This window comes from Rhincodon typus, chromosome 31, assembly GCF_021869965.1.
Source record: "Rhincodon typus isolate 14 chromosome 31, sRhiTyp1.1, whole genome shotgun sequence".
Taxonomy (NCBI): Eukaryota; Metazoa; Chordata; class Chondrichthyes; order Orectolobiformes; family Rhincodontidae; genus Rhincodon; species Rhincodon typus.
In genome coordinates, this window is record NC_063362.1 from 23695004 (window position 1) to 23715481 (window position 20478).

Sequence of the window (20478 nt, forward strand, 5' to 3'; positions counted from 1 at the left end):
TTATAAGGAAGATTATTTTATGAGCTAGGCTATTAGTCAAGGAATACACTGGCAAGAAAAAAGGCTTGGATTTGCACAGCCCAGCAAACTTCCAGAAAATGTTCTATTGAATGCAATGAGTTAATTTGAACTTCATTGAAACAGTATTTGATGGTGTTAGGCAGGATAAACCTCCTATCTTCTTTAGATAGCGCTATTGGATATTGAACAAAGAGGCAGAGCACTGTTTTCATCTCAAATAGTCCAATGGACCATCACGTTTATCCAGTGAGTAACTGAGCCAAGCATTTCAGGATTGATCCACTCTCCAAGATTTACACTGAATTAGTTCATTTCAATTGGAATGTCAATTTTCTCATCACACATTACTTCAGACCTTTAAATTTGGAGATGAAAATAAGGCCATCAATCTTCTGCTATCAACTAGAAACCCTTGTTATTAATATCTTTGTGAAGGAAGGAATAGGCTTAGCTACAATGATCAGGCAGTGATGTAGTTACATTAGTAAACTTGTGGATGACACCAAAATTTGCAGTCTCGTGGACAGTGAAGAAGGTTATCTAAGATTACAACGAGATCTTGATCATTTCGGTCAATGGGCTGAGAAGTGGAAAATGGAACTTAATTTGGATAAATGCTAGGTATTGCATTTTGGCAAAACAAACAAGGACAGGACTTTTAGAATTAATGATAGGGCCCTGGCTAGTGTCGTAGAACAGACAAGCAAAGGGGGGCAGGTACACGATTGTTTGAAATTTGCATTGCAGGTAGACAAGGTGGTTAAGGAGGTGCTTTGCACGCTTATCTTCATTGCTTAGACCTTTGGAGTATAGGAGTTGGGACGTCACGTTGAGGTTGTAGAGGTCGTTGGTGAGGTTTCTTCTGGAGTACTGCATGCAGTTCTGGTTGCTCTGCTGTAGAGTGGATAATATTAAATAGGAGAGGGTTAAAAAAAAATTTACCGGGATGTTGCTGGGAATGGAGGGTTTGAGTTATAAAAATAGGCAGGATAGGCTGGGACTTCTTTCATTGGAGCATAGGAGGGGTGACCTTTTGGAGGTTTATAACATCATGAAGGACATAGATAAAGGTGAATAACATGTCTTTTCCCTAGGGTGGGTCATATTTTTAAGATGAGACAAAAAAGTTTTAAAAAGAACATGAAGGGCAACTTTTTTTTTTAAAAACACAGAGGATGGCTCGTGTGTGGTACGAACTGCCAGAGGAAGTGGTGATTCGAGGTACAGTTATAACATTTAAAAGATATTTGAATAAGTACATGAATAGAGGAACAAAAACAAAGTTGCTGGAAAAGCTCAGCAGGTCTGGCAGCATCTGTGGAGGAGAAAACAGAGTTAACGTTTCGGGTCCGGTGACCCTTCCTCAGAACCCGGGTCACCAGACCCGAAACGCTAACTCTGTTTTCTCCTCCATAGATGCTGCCAGACCTGCTGAGTTTTTCCAGCAACTTTGTTTTTGTTCCTGATTTACAGCATCCGCAATTCTTTTGGTTTTTATTAAGTACATGAATAGGAAAGGTTTGGAGGGATATGGGCCAAGTGCAGGTAAATGGCACTAATTTAATTTGGGAATATGGTCAGCATGGACTAGTTGGACTGAATGGTCTGTTTTGAGCTGTATGACTCTATCATATACAATTACACCACTTGACTTAATAAGAAGGTCACTGACCTGAAACACTGGCCTGGATTTTCAGAGTTGCAAAGAATCTGTGGGCCTTTGAATAAAAAACGGTGGGCAGCACTAATTTTCCCTGGCATGGCATAAAGGTGTGGGCACTCACAACATGGTCAATCATTATGGGGATGTAGGCACCTGAAAGACACTTCTCTACGACTTTCTGTTCGTGGATCTAAGAAGAGTCATGAGAAAGAGTCTGGATTTTGGAACCTTTTCTAAGATAACAAGGTTTTACTGATTCCCCAATGTCCCGTCTGTGTCAACTGAGTCACACCAACCTATTCCCCATTACACTTCAAAACCTTGAGGCCAACTCGTACCTACCACCCACCTTGGCCTCTCACATCTCACTCCCCCACCCCTTGGACTCTCACACCCCCCATGATTTAGTACACATTCTGCACACAATCAAGTAATTCTGTAGTGACAATGGCATGTATGTAATGCTTTAAGAAAAGCCTATTCATAATTTCATCAAAATGCATCCCTATAAAATTATCATTCAATGTGATCTTTAAAGTAAGCACTTGATACCTCTTTATTTTGTGCAAATAAACACTTAGCCATTTAGAAAGAGAGCTCTCAGAAAAACAGTGTATTACCATTTCAAAAAAGCGGTCAACTTCTCCCTAGCAATGTCAATGGAAGAAGTTACACTTTAATAGGAATATGAATTTTCAACCAACTTTCAACAGGTATACTTGGTTTTCAGAGGTCCTTTTGGTTGCCTCTGATCTGATTGTGGGAGACAATTCACCCAACTCCATCCCCTTGTGCTATCCATCTTACAACTGAAAATCCAGGCCAATAATTCTGCTTTTTTATGAATATTGCAAGCATTTCTTGTTTTTAATATCCAATCTCCAGGATTCTGCCTTTTTGTTTAAAAAGTATTGAAAATGAGGAAGATGGTATGTGAATATAAATTCCTCAGACATAACCTCTACTAAGATGGGAGATATTGTTAATAGCATTCCTCAAAACAATCTAAAAGCAAGCATCATTCCTCCTTCAAGTAGACAAACTGAAATATGGGATTTTACTGCAATGGAGGTATAGCAGAGAGAACCACTATTACCATGATTTGGAAATATGGCATGAATTGTATCCACCTGACAACTTTGGGCATTCCACACCTAACAAATCTAACAAAAATATTAAGCCACACATGAAATGAAAACAATCATGGTCACCAACACATATTTCTAAGTCGTGAAAACAGCAGGGTCTTGAAACAAAAAAATGTGTTTCAGGAGAAAAAGGGAAATATGCCAATTGTGACTAGCTCCTCCCTCCCCCATTCTTGTTCTTTGTGTAAGACATTTCATTTTGTTTCCTCTCAGCAATGTACAAGGTAATAATATGGAATTCACAATACAAATGAAAGGATCTAAATTATGATTAAACTCACTTCCTCCATTGCAAACTATAGGATCGCTTGCTAATTAGGTATCCTCTTCTGACTGATCATTCATTGGCTCTCATCACTGTAAAGCAAAGAGTGAAAGCACATCTTAAAGAAGTAATTATAGACTACAATTCTTCAGCCTTTATTTGAAATGGTTAATGGTTCAAAGAATAACCCAACCCACATTTACAGGCGTGGATTCATCCCCTTTGACATAAAAATTTTCTTCTCCAAAGATACACCTTAATCATACAATTTGTAAAGATCTTGACAGGGGTGATGTAAAAAGGATGTCTCCTCTTATAAGAGAATGTTGAGCTAGGGATCATTATTCAAAATTCAGGGTTGCCTATTTAAAACAGAGATTAGGCAAAATGTTTTTCTCTTGGAGAGCTGTGCACCTTCAGAGTTCCCTGAAAAACTGGTGGAAGCAGTTTTGAATGCTTTTAACGCAGAGATAGATAGATTCTTATGAAACTACTGGTTGAAACATAATCAAGGGTAGATAAGATTTGACATTGCAATCATATCAGTCATGATCTTTTTCAATGTCTGAGCAAGCTGGAGGGGCTAAATGGTCTAATCCTGCTCCTGACTCATATGATATAACAGTTTAACCTTACATAAAGTGTACACAAAACAGTTTGTTTCAATACAGAGATAGTTTGTGGCACTGTGAAATGTCTCATGATACATTATTGACTTCTAAGTAATTTCATGCCATATATACAACCAAACAAGAATTCCATGTTTTCTAGTCCTGGACTATCTTACAGTAGGAAAGCCTGTTACAGTGGTCTTTCCCTATAGAGTTTTAATGCACCCCTCAAGCAGGAACATGCCACTCTGCAATATCCAATTACCAAGAGCTCTTTCCACTGGGCATATTTCGGATAGACCAAAACAAAAGCGCAACTTTCACAGGAACAAAAACAGAAGTTGCTGGGAAGCTCTGCAGGTCTAGCAGCATCTGTGAAGAAAAAAATCAGAGTTAACGTTTTGGGTCTGGTGACCCTTCCTTACAACTTTCACAGAGTTGATCGTCTTCCAGCAGCAGTGTATCTTTATCCTTGTGTGTGTCTCTGGGTACAACCCCGAGTTCTACACTATGGAACTGTTTGGGAGGAATCTCAATACAAAACAGTGCATCTCTTTCCAGATCTGCTTTGCAAAAACATATGTATAAGAAAGTAACTAGCACTCTCTTTCCCATTATCAAATGTCACAAGGAAAGCACACAGAGACAGTAACTCTTCAGATATGCAAGAGAATTTTGACAAGGGAGTATTTCTCACTACCAAGTCAAGTTTTGGTGCTTGATTAAAAGAATTAGCCATGAGGTATTCTGCCAAGTAACTATGGCAGTCTGCTCATGAAGCCATCCAAGAGGATCCACCATCTAGTTCTCATACAGGGCCTCGAGAATTTCATATGTGGACTGCCATCCAATGGACGTGTGGTCAAAGGTAATTTTCTGCATAAACTTTACCTAAGGAAGAGTGGTGTGGCACAGTCCAAATGAATGGTACATTCTGAGACACCATGGTCAAAACCATCCTCTGCAACACTGGGCACAGATAGAACCCATTAAGTAAGGGGATGTTGGGCACTCTTTGCCTAAGCATTTTGCACATCATAGCTCTGTGGACACTGTTCATTTCTGATTTATATTTAAAGTGGAAGATAGCTCAGGTCACTGACATAGTGCAACGGGGTCAGTATGGGTCAGACCCATGCTGCTCAGAGCAATTTACACCAGATAATTAGGTTGTTATCTCAATGAATAAGGTGTGATGCCCCCAAATGCCCAATTTCTATTTCACTATGGCTAAATGCTTGTTGCAGCTTTCCAGTACCTTCAGGTAGTCCAAACTGGTGATGTAGGGGAGAAAGAAACACTAGACTCAGTTGTCACGCTTAGGTCTGGATTCCTACTGACAGACTTGGTTAAAGGTTCAATACGCCACAAAAGCAAAACAGAGGAGAGAGGAAAGCCTTCTGACAACACTATAGGTCCATCATGTAGGTATACAATATGCTGTCAAAAGACATTCACCAGATCAAATTACTAAAGTAGATGCCCACAGCCATCATAATCATGAATATTGCGAGGTTATGAGAGATATTTCTGTCAGATACGATGCCAGTTTAATCAGGGTGGATCACAAACTCTTTCACGCTCATACAATCGGAGAAGCTAGAATCATAGCTTCATAAGGTTTTCTCCTCAACAAGGCACAAATCAGTTGTTATAAGAATAATCCTGTACCTGACTGGCATATCTCTCAATCTATTGACTTCTCAAAACTATTTTTGATGGTAATCACCACAATTTGAAACAATGTACACTCATGGCAAGGGAACTAAACCTATTACCTTCACTGCAGTTAGTAGGCTAACACTTTTTTAAAAATGTCATAATTAATATAATAAACACACGGTTGAGAAGAAAGCTGTGAAATAAGCCAAGATGTAGGCCGCTTAAAAGGTGTCTCCACATAGTTCACTATAGTAAATTAGTCCCTAGTAATAGCTAAATCTTCTTAAAATAAAACCCTCAGGTCACTTGAGGCATGGCAGCAAAGACAAAATAAGTTAACAAAAACAGGAGTTGCTGGAAAAGCTCAGCAGGTCTGGCAGCATCTATGAAGAAAAAAATCAAGAGTTAACATTTCGGGCCCAGTGACCCTTCCTCAGGACTTCTGAGGAAGGATCACTGGACACGAAATGTTAACTCTTGATCTTTTCTTTACAGATGCTGCCACACCTGCTGAGCTTTTCCAGCAACTTCTGTTTTTATTCCTGATTTACAGCATCCGCAGTTCTTACGGTTTTTACAAAATAAGTTAAGGCAGGAAATTGATATATTTGGCTAGATCTAGGAATAACTGAGTATTGCACAATCGCTGCACATGCACTGTACCTAATATCCCAAAATGTATCAGTACCAGTCAACAACTATACGCGCAGAATTTATTTAAAATCTATCCAGTGTTTGGAAGCTTGACTGATAAGACTGATGCTAAACAGCACTAAAATACAAAGCAGCGATCTTTTGGCTTTTTTTTTAAGCCATTCAGTACCATGCTTAGAAATATAATCAGAAAATACAAATCGTCAAGGAAAGTATTTGAAATGGACTCATTCATTCGAGTTCAAATTCATCATTTTTCTGGAGAATGATAGAATTGAAATATACACTAAAAAAGTTAAGTTGATCGAACAAAGGGTGACAGACCGAAATCCCAATGACAAAGTGTGTGTGTACAATTACTAAGTTCCTGCTTCTAAAAGTAAACTATCACTCATTCTTCACAATCTGTCTGCAGTCTTTGACACAATGCCTCTTCATCCATGCTCAGCTGGATGGGACTAAACTCTAGTTCCATTCTCATCTGCTGTCTTGGGGTCAAATATTACTTTATAGCGCTTCTAGGAAGCCCTTATGACATTTTATGATGTTAAAGTCACTATACATTTGGTAGTTGTTGTTGGTGTCTATGAAATTGTCCATCCCACATTAAAACAAGCTAAGGTTAAGGAGACCTGATGGTTGAAAATGTCCGAAATACTGACGTATAACCACTTTGTCAGGGATGTCAGAGGTATGTTTAAAAATTTGGAAGTCAGGTAATAGGGGCACAGTGGAAGTGTCCAAAATACATTCACCAAGAGGAGAAAGTCAGAAGTCACACGACACCAGGTTATAGTCCAACAGGGTTATTTGAAATCACAAGCTTTCGGACTATAGGCTATAACTATAGCTATAGACTTTTAGACTATAACCTGGTGTTGTGTGACTTCTGACTTTGTCCACCCCAGTCCAACACCATCACCTCCACATCATCACTAAGAGGGGGGTTTTGAAAATGTACAGCACAGCATATGGAAGAGGTGTGTTTAGTCACAGGGTTTCTACATTTTTGTTTTGGTGTTACAATAAGCAGCTTTAGAACAAGGAGGTAGGGGAAGGAGGAGGAATTAAGGATTTAAGAGAGGAGATGCACAATAGAGAAGGTCGAGATACACAGCTGCAATTATCTGTGTTAGAGGTGGGGCACAAAAACAAGGATTGTTGGAAGTGAAAAATTAAAGATACATTACCCAATATCACAAGAGACATTAGAAAAAGACAAAACCACCATGGATGCTGGAAATCTGAAGTGGGAGTGTGAGTGAGAATTGAAAATGACAGCATTCTGAAATCACTGTTCTGGGCCTAACACGTTCCAAGTGAAACTTGAGGAATAGCATCTCACCTTCAAATAGGCATTTTACCGCTGTCAGGATTCAACAATTTCAACAAAACACTTAAGAGGATACCTGACACGTTGATTATTTCCAGGCTTTTCTGTTTTCAATCACTAAAACTATTTTTTGGCTAAATATATATAAGGAAAAATACTTGAATTTACATAGTGCCTCAGGGCATCCTAAAGAGTTTATAGCTAATGAAATCCTTTACATTTGTGGTGTGGTCACTGTGCACTGCAACAAACACAACCGGTAATTTATTCACAGCAAGGTCCCAAAAAAAAAAGAAAGACCAGTTAATCTTTTTAAATTCATTGAGAGATGAACATCAGGAGAGCTGACCTGCTTTTCCCTCCTAACAGTGCCATGGGATTTTTTGCATCTGCCTCAGCACACAGGCAAGGCTTTGGTTTAATGCCTCAGCAGACACACTGCACACAACTGTTAGCCTAGACTAAGGTCTCTTAGACTTAAATTCATACATTCAGTCTGAGAAGCAAACCAGCTATACTGAACGACTACTAACAATTTTGAGATGCAGACTTGCAGAGATTAAATTTGGGCCAGTTGCACATAGAATATAAGAAAGGAGACATGTTCCAGTACTGGGCGGCACGGTGGCTCAGTAGTTAGCGCTGCTGCCTCACAGCGCCAGGGACGCTGGTTCGATTCCACCCTCGGGCGACTGCCTGTCTGGAGTTTGCACATTCTCCTCGTGTCTGCGTAGGCTTCCTCCCGTTTCCCCTCACAATCCAAAGATGTGTAGGCTAGGTGGATTGGCCATACTAAATTGCCTATAGTGTTCAGCGATGTGTAGATTATGGGGGGATGGGTCTGGGTGGGATGCTCTAAGTGTCGGTGTGGGCTCGTGGGGCCGAAGGGCCTGTTTCCACACTGTAGGGATTCTATGATTCTATGACAAGTCTAATATCTTATCCTCCCCATTATGTTGAGAGCATCATCACGACTGTCTTTTCTACTCTGTAGCAACAGGTGCATATTCTAGGTCAAAAGACTAAGACAACCAGCTTGGCCTTTGTGCTGGGCTCAAGCTCCAAGATACAGACAAGAAACAGTGCTCAGACTTCCATTTCCATCACTGCAATAATTAACCTTGCCTTCTAACACTTCTATGTTGTCTGATGCCATGACTAATCCCCTAGGAGTGCTGATCCTGTTAAACTGATTTCCAGATGGCCTGCTAGTAACGTCACAGAACAGCATGGGTTGCAAGTGCGCCTTGAAACAAACATTTCCTTTTCCTACTTATTAAGGTTCCGTCAACCCTTTATCACGGCTTTTAACCTTTCTAACCTATGGGGACTAATTACAGAGACTTACGTCTGTATAGGGACAGAATGCATTGACCCCCTACCATTTGAAAGAGGTCTGAAAGCCTGCAATAACAGTCAGGTATCCACCGCTGACAGTGACTGAGCAAAAATAAGTTCTTGAAAACAGAACACTGTAATGAAGTATTACAATAGACCAATGCTTTATTTAGGTCAAATTCAGTACAGCCTTTCTCTTTCCTGTTACAAGCCATACATCGTTATTGTACTATATAGTATCTGTAATTCTTTGTACAGGGAGTACTTGATGCAGAGTATGTGAAAATGAGCCTCGAAAGCTCCTCTGCTTACCCTTGATTCCTAGAAAGCAGCACTTATGCAGAAACCAATGACCTCCACACTCAACATTTTATTGTCTCAGGGTATCATCCTGCTGGAGGTAATCATTTTCTGTGCCTTTACTCTTGTCAAAAGTGGGACACTTTCAGAGGCTGAATTAATCTGCTTTATTTTAGTTGAACGTGGTGGTACTGCAAACCTGCCACTAACTGCAATATAAAATTGCACATAATGTGGTGACATGCAGAAGTAGCAGCAGTTGGTTTAGGTGGATACACAGATACTTACCAGATGTGAATGCTGTTGTAGCACTATTGGGCAGATGAGGTGGCACAATTGTCATTTATATAATGTCTTTTACGGAATAAGCTGTTTCAAGGCGCTCTACAGGAAAATAAGACGACAAAATGTGGCACAGGTCTTAGAGCGTCTGGGTTATATGGGGCTGGTAGACCACTAACGGGAATTATTTTGGAGAACCTCTCTTGGTTTAGCACCTGCCGGTTTTTCTTTTAAACAGACTAGCTCATTAATAATACAATAAAGTAAAACTCATACATAAGGTAATTATTGTAAGTTTTATACTTGTATAACCAGGTTTCTTCGAAACTTGACTGTGCATGTATTTAATGAATGCCTTGAAGTGCGCTGACTTATACTGGTAATCATTACAATGATTTATTTTCCTCTGTTTGTCTTCCTCTCCTCTCTTCTCCAGCTGGGCAGGATTGACTGTAACAAGAAGTTGGCAGGAAAATCAGTAACTGAACAACAGGCTACCTTCAAAAGGAGATGGTTCGGGTACCATCAAGGTACATTCCCTCAATTGGAAAAGGGAGAACAAACAAATCCAGAGCTCCCTGCATTTTTTAACAAAAAGAGATAGATACTAAAATAAAGAAAATAAAAGTGTGCTTATGACAAATGTTAGATAAAAAATAAAATTGAGAACCAAGAGGAATAATCGAAGGTTCAGAATAGAGGTGAAAAAAAAACATTGAAGAGATGCAGAAAAGAATTATGAGAAAAGACTGGCAGCCAACATAAGGAGATGCCCCTTCTATGGCCATATAAATATTGAAGGGGTAGTAAAAGGAAGAGTAGAGACATTAGGGATTAAAAATAAAAGGGGATTTACACCTGGAGGCAGGAGGAAGTGGCAGAGGTGTTAAATGAATACTATGCATCTGTTTTTAACAAAGAGAAAAGTGCTAATGTGTTAACAAAGATCTGTAGCTTGGCTTGCAGTTGGAGCTGTTGGTTGGTTCACCAAGCAGACTGTTTTTCATACAAACGTTTCATCTCCCTTTTAGGTGACATCGTCAGTGCTGAGTAGCCTCCATTGAAGCGCTGTTGTTCTGTCCCGCTCTATCATGGTGGGCAGTCTTGTTTCCGGTTTTGTACCGTCGTGGTCTGTAGATGGGGTCTATTTCAACATGTTTGTTAATTGCATCAGTGGTTGAAAACTGGGACAAATTTGACTGGGACATAAGTTACAATACTAGGACAAACACAAGAATTCCTGGAGGCCTGGTTTTCAATCACCGATGCAATTAACAAACATGTTGAAATAGACCCCATCTACATACCACCACGTACAAAACCGGAAACAAGACTGCCCACCATGACAGACCGGACCATATAAATTCAGAGAGGGACAGAACAACAGTGCTTCAACAGAGGCTACACAGCACTCACGATGTCACCCAGAAGGGAGACAAAATGTTTGCATGAAAACCAGAAAAGTGCTACCCAGGTGACATAGGAGAAGGGTTCAAAATCGATAGTGCAGAAGTGTTGGACAGACTGCTGATACTTAAGGTTGACAAAGCACCAGGACCAGAGGAGATGCATCCAAGATTTTGAAGGAAGAGATGGAGGAAATTGCAGGTGCATAGGCCATAATCTTTCAGTTTTCCCTAGACTCTGACGTCGTGCTAGAAGAATGAAAAATTGCAAACATTACAGCCATGTAAGAAAAGGTGCAAGGATAAGCCCAGCAAATGCAGGCCAGTCAGTTTAACGTAAGTGGTGGAGAATTATTCAGTACAGAATTAGCAGTTACATGGAAAAGGGTGAGTTGATTAAGAGGAGTCAGCACGGCTTTCATAAGGGGAAATCACATTTAACTAACTTGGAGCTTTTTTTGAAGGGATAACAAAGGCTCAATGAGGGAAATGCTGTCAGAGTGGTATACATGAACTTTCAGAAGGTGTGTGATACAATGCCACAAACAGACTTGTAAGGAAAGTTCCAGGTCATGGAATAAGAGGGTCAGCAACAACATGGATACAAAATTAGTAGCAGGAAAGAGAGCTCTGGTCAATGGATATTTTCAGACTAGAGAAAGATTTGCAGTAGTGTTCCTCAGGGGTCTGTTTTTGGGACCTCCCTTGCTTTTCCTGATATATATTAATGATCTAGATCTTGGCTTACAGGTGACAAAATTTGGAAGAATTGTAAACTGTGAGAAAGATGATGGAGAACTCCAGAAGGACATAAACAAGTTGGTGGAGTGGGAGATAGACGACAAATGAGTTTCAATATAGGGAAGTAGGAGGTGTATTTTCAAAGAAGAATGTTGAAAGATAATATAAAATAGAGGATATAATTCTGAAGAGAGGTACAGGAGCAGAGGGACCTGGGTGTATATATACACAGATCATTGAAGGAGGCCATTCAAACTTGTTCCAGCAATGAGATCATTGCTGATCTGTGGCCTAACTCCATATACCTAACTTTGGTCCAAATCCCTTAATACAGTTGTTTAAACAAAAGTTTATCACAGATTTAAAATTAATAACTGATCCAGCATCCACTGCCATTTATGGGAGAGTTACAAACATCTACCACCTTTTATGTGTAGATGTGCTTCCTACCATCACTCCTGAACCATGTGGCCCTAATTCTCAGACTATGTCCCTTAGTTCTAGAATTTCCAAATAATGGAAATAGTTTATCTACTCTGACTCTTCCTGTTAATATCTTGAAGACTTCAATCTATTCACCGCCAACCCTCTAAATTCTAAAGAAAACAGACACAGTTTGGATAACCTCTCTTCATAACATAACCCCTGAAGTCCAGGTATCATTCTTGTAAACCCACATTGTACTCCCTCCATGGTCAACACATCCATCTTAAGGAGCTGTGCCCAGGTCTGTTCATAGTATTCTAAAGGGTTTTGTACAATTGCAGCACAACTTTTGTATCCTTGTACTCCTGTTCTTTAGATATAAGGGCCAGCATTCCATTCACTTTCTTGATTATTTTCTGGACCTGTTTGTGGCATTTAAAGATCAATGAACTGGAATCCCCAAATCTCTTTGGGCATCTACTGTAATCAACTTCATACTATCAAAAGAAAAATCCTGATCTATCCTCTCTTGGTTCAAAATTGATGACCTCTGTCTTGCTTACATTGAACTCCATCTGCCACAGTTTTATCCATTCACCTAGTCTATCAATATCGCCATGTAATTTTATGTTACCATTTACATGGTCTACAACGCTGCTTAACTCGGTGTCATCAGCAAATTTAGACAGGTGACCTTCTACGCCATTATCCAAGTTGTTATCATGGAATTAGGAAACTAATATAGAAAACAAACTGATCTCATTTTTGTGACTTTGAAGTAGAACAGAGTTGAATCCTTGCTGCTTTCTAATGCATTGTTTTCCCTGCTCTCCAATAGTTTTCTTTCTTTAAAAAAGACACATGGTTCAGAAGATAGCAAAAGTTCTCATATTTTCTGAATGTGAACATTTCAAACTCTTGAAAGATTTTCCCATCAGTTCATGACACTTGATTTTGTGAACATGTTTTAGATCACTACGATCCATTATATACTAAATCTCACATCACTGTTTCCTGATATCTTGCAGAAAAATGCAAATGTAAAATAAAGTGACAGGAAAACAATCACCATGTGGTTCTGAAAAAATTGGTTCTCTATTGTAAAGGCACATAAGTCTAGAAGATACTGCACAAATGAACCCTTGAAACATTAGGTCAAGCAGACGCTAGAGTGGACACGAACTGGATCTAGCAAAAGATGGGCACATCTGTTGTTTGCAAATCACAGATGCAGGGTGAAAGTTCCTCCAAAGTGAATAACTGTTCAGAATAAATTCTACTCGAATCCACATGCAAGGTCGATTACTGAGCAAACTAGTCATTGTGACCTGCTGAGCTGCACAAATCAGTCTGAGGCATTGGCAGACCTGCTCAAATTACCAGATATATATTACTTTGATATACTTGACAAAAGACTATTTAAAACCTAGTTAATAAACACTCTCCAGGATGTCTACCAATTGCTTTGATCAAAAAGTTAAAATATTTATATTACAATGCTGTACAGTTAATAAGTTAATATTAACAAACATTCTCCACAAAGGACGAAACTTCTACTTACTGCATATTGTTTAATGCCATTTCCTAATTGTGAGTATTTTGTTCTGGGCCCACATGCAACTCTGGTAGAGATTATTATGAACAAATAATGCATAGGGTAGGGAGAATACAAAAATGAAATGCATCTGGAGTTAAAAGCTCAAGAAAGTAAAATACTATCAAATGTCAACATTTACTATTTTAATGAGTTGCCTTCAATCTTCACAGGCTCTATCTAACAAAGTAATAATTTGAAAATGCTGTTTTCACAGCAACACAAGGTTTGCAACAGCCTTAAAAGATGAAAGAATAAATGAGGTGAAGAGGCCAACAGACAGATGTTAACCACCGACGTTAACCATTTCAAAGACCAAATTAGAGGTCCCTTGCTGGCATAGTGAGCAGCAGCACTGCTTGACGTGGTACTCAGCCAAAGAGGTATGAAAAGTTCTAGCTTTTGCTGGTTGATTTCAATAATTTACTCCAGCTAGCAGTAAGGCTTTGTCCCATTCACAAAATGAATAACATGCCAACAAACTAGGTTCACTAGAAGGAATGACTGTTCAGATGTGTCAGAGTACAGTTAATATCCAAAAAAAAACAAGTAAAGTCTCCATTTCTAACTAAGCAATATAAAGCCACATCAATTCCTAACCTACACCTTTAGAATTTTAACATCCCAGGCTAAAAGAAAAGAAAGAAAAACAAACCAGGGGAAAGAAATATGCTCAAGGATTCTTATTTTTGAATCACAATCTGTTGAAGAGTATGCACATATGTGATGTAACGAATGTTGAAGAAAGAAGGGAAAGTAATAATCAGCTGTTTCGCAGGTTATCCCAAAGCCACTAAGGGATTATTCAATAATAGAGAAAAAATCATAACAGAAACAAAAGTGACAAATTTTCTGCTAAAAAAAGTTCTTCTAATTAGCTGCTACAGAGATGCCAATAGTGTCAAAAAGCTAAGTGCATTCTGTATGCCATTCAATTCACAAAGATAATCCAATGTTAGTATCTCAGGGAAAGCATGCAACCATCAAAATAACACTATATACCCAAATCTGGAAGGAAGAGAACCAAATACATATTTTGTTTTAAAGAAAACATGTTTAATTCATATTTTTAAAATGTATTTGAAAAGCACAAGCAAAATTACTTCATTGATTTTTGTTTCCTCCAATGATACCTGCTTCACAGCTCATCTGTTCTCATTCATTCCATCGTCAACACAAGACTTAACTATTCTAACACTGTGGATTAATATCCCATCTTCTACCCTCCATAAAGGCAAGTTCATCCAAACTCTATTGCCTGCATCCCAGCTCACACTCTCTCACTTATCCATCACTGACACACTTTGGGTCCCAATCCTGCAATGTCTCAATATTAAAATTCTCAATCATGTTTCAAATCCTTTACTGGCTTCTCACGATTTCCTATCTCGTAGTTCCTTCAACACTTTGCTCTCCAAGCTCTTCAAATTTTGCAATTTAGCACATACTGTATTTCACGGTCTAGGCTTAAGTACAGAATGTTCTTCACTAGTCTTCTTTGCCTGCACCTCCTCTGATCACCTTAAAATCAACATTTGGCCAAGTTTTTGATCAACTGTCCCAATACTTTCCCATTGTAGCTTAGTCTCAGTTTTGTTTAAAAACGCACCTGGGGAAGCACCCTCTGATGTCATGCTTCATTAATAGATTGACTCTTATTGTGAGCTGTTGTACAACTGTTGGCGGTGCTAACTCTAGAAGAGAAAAACAATGCTCACACATTTTTTCCCTGCAACTCTTAATCTGTCGTTCAAGATCCTGAAGACCAACTGGGAAATCTTGGGCAGACCCACTTCCTCAAACTGCAAACTCTGGATAGTGAAATAATATTGTGTATTATTCAAAGACTGCGACTTTTAAAAAAAAAACTTCACAATTCGTTCACAGGATGAGGACATTGCTAGCTAGGCCAGCATTTATTGCCCATCCCTAATTACCCAGAGGGTAGTTAAGAGTCAAACCCCATTGCTGTTGGTACGGAATCACATGTAGGCCAGTTAGAGGCAGGAATGCAGTTCTACTATCACAGAATGAACATTATCCTTGTAAAAGGTGGATTACTCCAAGAAAAATCATTGGTAGGCACATGAAACCAAGGTTTACTTTCCTATTGCTGACAATCCAAATTGAAGGGACTGTATTCTACCCTTCTGAGCAAAATGTTAAAATTACATGGTTTCTACTTGAAAGCCATTCTGCCTAATCCCAGCTTCAATTCAACATTAAGTACTTAAAGTGAGCTGTTTTTCCTTGGATATGACATGCACAAAGTTCTGATTAATAAGCCATGGGAAAAGCAAAAGAAAAATTCCCTTTACACCCATACCAGACTGGCAGTTCAATTCACACTTAGTTGAACAGCTGTGTGCAAAACATTTATCCAACAATTACTATACTTGCTATCCAAATAAAACATACTGTACTTGCTTTGCCTTTCTTTATAGGTATCATTGACAAAGAAATAGAATGCTCTCAGAAACAATCTATTCTCAGAGTAAAACAGACTAATTGTCACTATTATGGACATAAGAATTAGTCTAATATTCTTCAACCAACAGATTTCCAAAAGGAAACATTTTAAAATCTGAATCCCTACAGCTACACTAAACGCAAATTAAAAATACTGTGCGCTTTGGGACTGTCCCAGACCACATCTGCTGAAGCAGCACTCAGAAAACAAGTGGTTCTTCTTCAGATTTTATTTCCAAAGCAGCCTGACCTCTCACTCCTCGCATATCTAATATAGTTTAACTCTCCAGTTGCTGACTGATCTTTGCTCATTGCACAACAAGCCAAACCAACAGCCCTGTGATTTGGATTATACATCCTTGAACTTCAAACCAGTTTTCCTTTGAATATACCATGGAAACAAAAACATTTTTTTCCCCCCCAAAATGGAATAACGCAGCAGTGAGAAGAATCTCTGATTGTTCATTGGTCTCCTTCACATGCTAAGCTGCAAATGCATTGTATCTTTTTGTTTTTACAGTAAATATTATATTCAGTAAATTTTAAAACGTTGAGAGAATTTTTTCAAACCAAGGTAGTAAAAACCACCATTTGTAATCATAATTTAATCAAATTAAAAACCTGAAAAATGTCTCTCTTCAATCATAAAGGCGTTCCTTTCCCCTGAAGAAACTAAGTAGTGCTCGGGTATGACTGTTTAGGTGCCCTCAGCACTCTAATACCTCAGTGGAATGTGCAGTCAGTGAGAATCAGAGAACTATTGGTGAGAACAATCATGACAAAGGTAACCAACGCAAGGACAGATATCCTATAACACTGGCCCTGTTCAATGTTCATGGGAGTGTTGATCTCACTGTCTTTGGTCTAAATGAATCTGGGAATGAAATACCAATCTTTCCCGCTGCCTATCAAATATCTAACAGTAAAGCAACAGGTTACCTTTGAGATCCATTCAAATTGGAGAATGATGCACATGTGCCATTGTCCTGCACTTGTATGTTAAGGTGGAAATGAAAATATATTACATAAATTTCACACATGTACAAGTACCATCTACCCTCACCATCAGCTAGTGCTGTGAATGTGTGAACATCGAATACAACACACACAGCATGGCAGAGTCTATTTGATGTGCAGCGTGTGCAAGACAGGCCAAAGAACATGTCATAATGGTTGATGCGGCAGCAGGCATTTCCTACCTGGAAATCTGGCGGTTATTCTATGTGACAGCTTTGCTTATACCAAGCTATTTGAAACTTAAGCCAAGTAGGAAGTCAAACTAAATTTCAAGAATATAGAAATACCAAAAAAAACTTGGTTTGATATTTAAGAACCTAAGCAGTTTTGTAAGACCAGTATAATCCAATTATGATATTACTGAATATATCTTGAGAACCATTCAAGAATACAATTTTAAATTGGCCTCCTGATAGTTTACATTTAATGAGAGGGTTACAAGTTGATGTCTGGCAGTTCCTGAACCACCCCAGAGGAAATAAATGGGAAAAGAGCAAGAAAAATGTTGATCCCGTCATGTGTGCCCCCTAACAACCAATTGTTATGCAATACTGGAGGTGGAACAAATTAACTCTAACAAATATGCCTTGACAATTTTGAAAAAAAGGAACTTTTAAATTGAATTTAATCAAAAATATCTCCACACCATTAGACAAATTCACATCTAACACAAGAGAACATAAAAAGCTATTTGATTATTTTGGAATTACTAAACCGAGAACAAGTCCGACCATGTTCATGGGAGGGGTTAATTCATACCACTGACGCTTTCCATTCAAGCCAATGTCATTGTCTTTTAGACACAAGAGAAACAAACTGCCATATGTCACAGACGGGAAAACCACAGGCAACTCAAGAGCTCTATCCAGAAGCCAGCAGGTGCACACCCTTCCCCCTGACTATCCAGCAAACAGTAGGCTAGAGCTAGCCAACAGAAAAACACTGCAAATGAACTCGGCATAACTACAAAAAGCCAAATTCCACAAACCCTTCAGTACACCAGAATTGTACACAACACCACATTCAAAATTCAGACATTACAATTTAAAATGAACAAATTCAGGAAGAGGACTGTTTTTAGTCATGCTTCTTACTATTACATCCATGTATTAAAATGTATAGAAACTTCCTTTTAAAAACTTGAAAGCATGGTAAGAGTTTCTATTAATGTTAATGGAACAGGCTGGTTGGGGTTGTGACGATGTATGGTGAAAAGGTCATTCTATATATGGGTATGCGATTGTTTCTCAGCAAAACCCTCATCCTGTCAGCTGATAGCATAATATTCATAGTTTCAAGCAAATGTTATATATGTTATTTCTCAATCAGTGACGTTCAGGAACTCTGTGAAAGCAGTAAATACAGAATGGAAATTGAAAGTAGCATAGTATAAATCAAAACCATATTTGGAATACTTTAAACAAAGGAAATGTAGACAGCTCCTCCCAAGGACTCAAGTGCAAAAGGTTTGGAATGATTTTACTATGTTAAAGGTGCCATATAGCTGAAAACACTTGTTGTTACTGTTGTTGACAAGGGGAGATGGGGATGGGGGAAAAATAATAAACTCAAGCAGAATTCCATGTCACCCTGGCAGAATCAGATTGGTCTCCTGGATCAGGTTCCAATGCATCATGTTTCACCTCTCTCAGGTGATTATACAAGTTTCGTGGCAATTATTGTTCCTTGTAAGTATGCGATAATTGTGAAGATGCTGCACAGATATCCTATTGGCTTTAGATGTATAGCATAGTTAAATAAACAGATGACACAGAAATAAACTTCCAAAGGATCACTGGTAGGGAGTGCATATATTGTGATGCATAATGTAGCACAGTTGCAATGGAACAGTTGATGACTTTTCCTACTCATGATTGTTCATACATTCAAAGTCTGCCCCGGTGAGCGAATAAAACATTTTTGTATGTTCATTGAGAGTAAAGACATTCAACTACAAGTGATCCAACTTTTATGCAAGATCGTGCAATAAAACAATGAGAAAGTCTCACATGAACACATTGCATCAGGGGAGAAAAAGAGTTAACAAAGAGTCACAGAACTACAAACACTAACTCTGGTTTCTCTTTCCAAATGCTGCCAAACCTGCTGAGTTTCTCCACATCCATTGTTGTTTTACTTTAGTCCTATATTTAAGTCCTGACCAACATCGCTAAAAACATCCTATTATTAATTTCATTGGTTTGTGAAACTTTGTGAAGTGCAAATTGACTTACACATTTCACAACTTTACAGCAGTGATTACAATACAAATACACATCATTGCTTGGGGAACATTTGGGAGTTCTGGTCATGAAAGGAGCCATAAGATTGCATCTGTCTAAACAAGACGAATGTTTTATCTCTTATTTGTTTGTACCTGCTGTTCGCCCACCAGGTATAGTTAAGTGGTTTCTCATGACAGATATGGGAATTAGAAAATGGAAGGGACACAGTAGAACGTTCTATCTCCACTCCCCCTAGATTTGGTGTAGAACTTGGAAAATTAGAATCATATAACTCAGTATCCAGGTATACACATTATGATGTGTACTGTTCAGAAAATTGTCAACTCTTGGAAGCTAGTTTCAGAAAGAGTTAGTAATTTAAATAGAAAAAGGAAGGAGGAAATTAGAAGACAGTGAAGATGACCCATTTCCTGGTCAGCTGGAGTTTGGGTTGGTGTTTCCTTAAAACCTTTTAGGAAATTGACTTTCACGTCTTCTTTTCCAGCAGAATTAACTTTGATACACACAGTGCCCTTGCAATGGAGGTGGAGTAAAACTGAAGTTCATACATATCTAACCTGCACAGGGTTGTCATCTCCTATCTGACATCTGGTGCTCACATTAGTTGCAATAGTGATCTGCCTAAGAAAAAACCGTGCTCCTTTCTTCGCATCTTGTGGGTCTTGAACTTTCTGCTTAATTGCTTGTAGGAGCCTCCCATTTTTGATTACAATGAGCAATATGACTAAGAAAAAAAATCTACAAGGTGGTTTCTCATTGCCTTCTTGTTTAAAAGGAAACACAATTCCTCTTCCCAGAGGACACTCAACCTAAAAGCAGATGTTGCTCCTTGAGGTGCTAGTAATTCTAGCAAATAATTAGGAAGCCAAACAGATTGCAGTCTCAATTACAAGGGGGATGAAAACAAACCTTAGGGAAGTCTTACTATAACATAACAAGGTATTGTTGCTGCTGTTCCTTGAGCAAGTACCATGTTTTGATCTCCTTATTTAAGGAGGAACATAAGAAGCATTTTATGAAAAGTTCACTAATCTGATTCCTAGATGTACAGCTAACCAGGGCATATCCCACATGTCTTCTTAACCACTGTATCCACCTATCCTGTTGCACTCAAGGATCAATGCATATGCACACCAAAGGTCCCACTGATCCTCAGTACTATCCAGGGACATTTATCATGCACGCCCTTGTCCTATCAGTCCTCCCCAAATGCATCACTTCATACTTTTCAGGATTAAACTCCATTTGCCAGCTGACCAGCCTGTCTCTATCTCCTTGTGGTCTAAAACATTCCTCCACACC

General features: G+C 38.8%; 1 protein-coding gene across 8 annotated transcripts in view; it reads right to left on the minus strand.

Annotated features, from left to right (window-relative positions):
* Positions 1 to 20478, minus strand: part of prdm2a (PR domain containing 2, with ZNF domain a) — a 144859-nt gene that overhangs the window by 84979 nt on the left and 39402 nt on the right. For 4 of the 8 annotated variants that reach the window (XM_048615029.1, XM_048615032.1, XM_048615026.1 and 1 more), the window contains exon 2: positions 3114 to 3189. The exons of 3 other annotated variants lie outside the window; for them this stretch is intronic. In XM_048615029.1, the coding sequence (XP_048470986.1) occupies positions 3114 to 3122 (9 nt within the window). In that variant the 5' untranslated portion in view covers positions 3123 to 3189. Of the gene's footprint in view, positions 1 to 3113; positions 3190 to 3973; positions 4081 to 20478 lie in introns of those variants that run through there. One more of the 8 variants, XM_048615028.1, reaches the window with a different exon arrangement.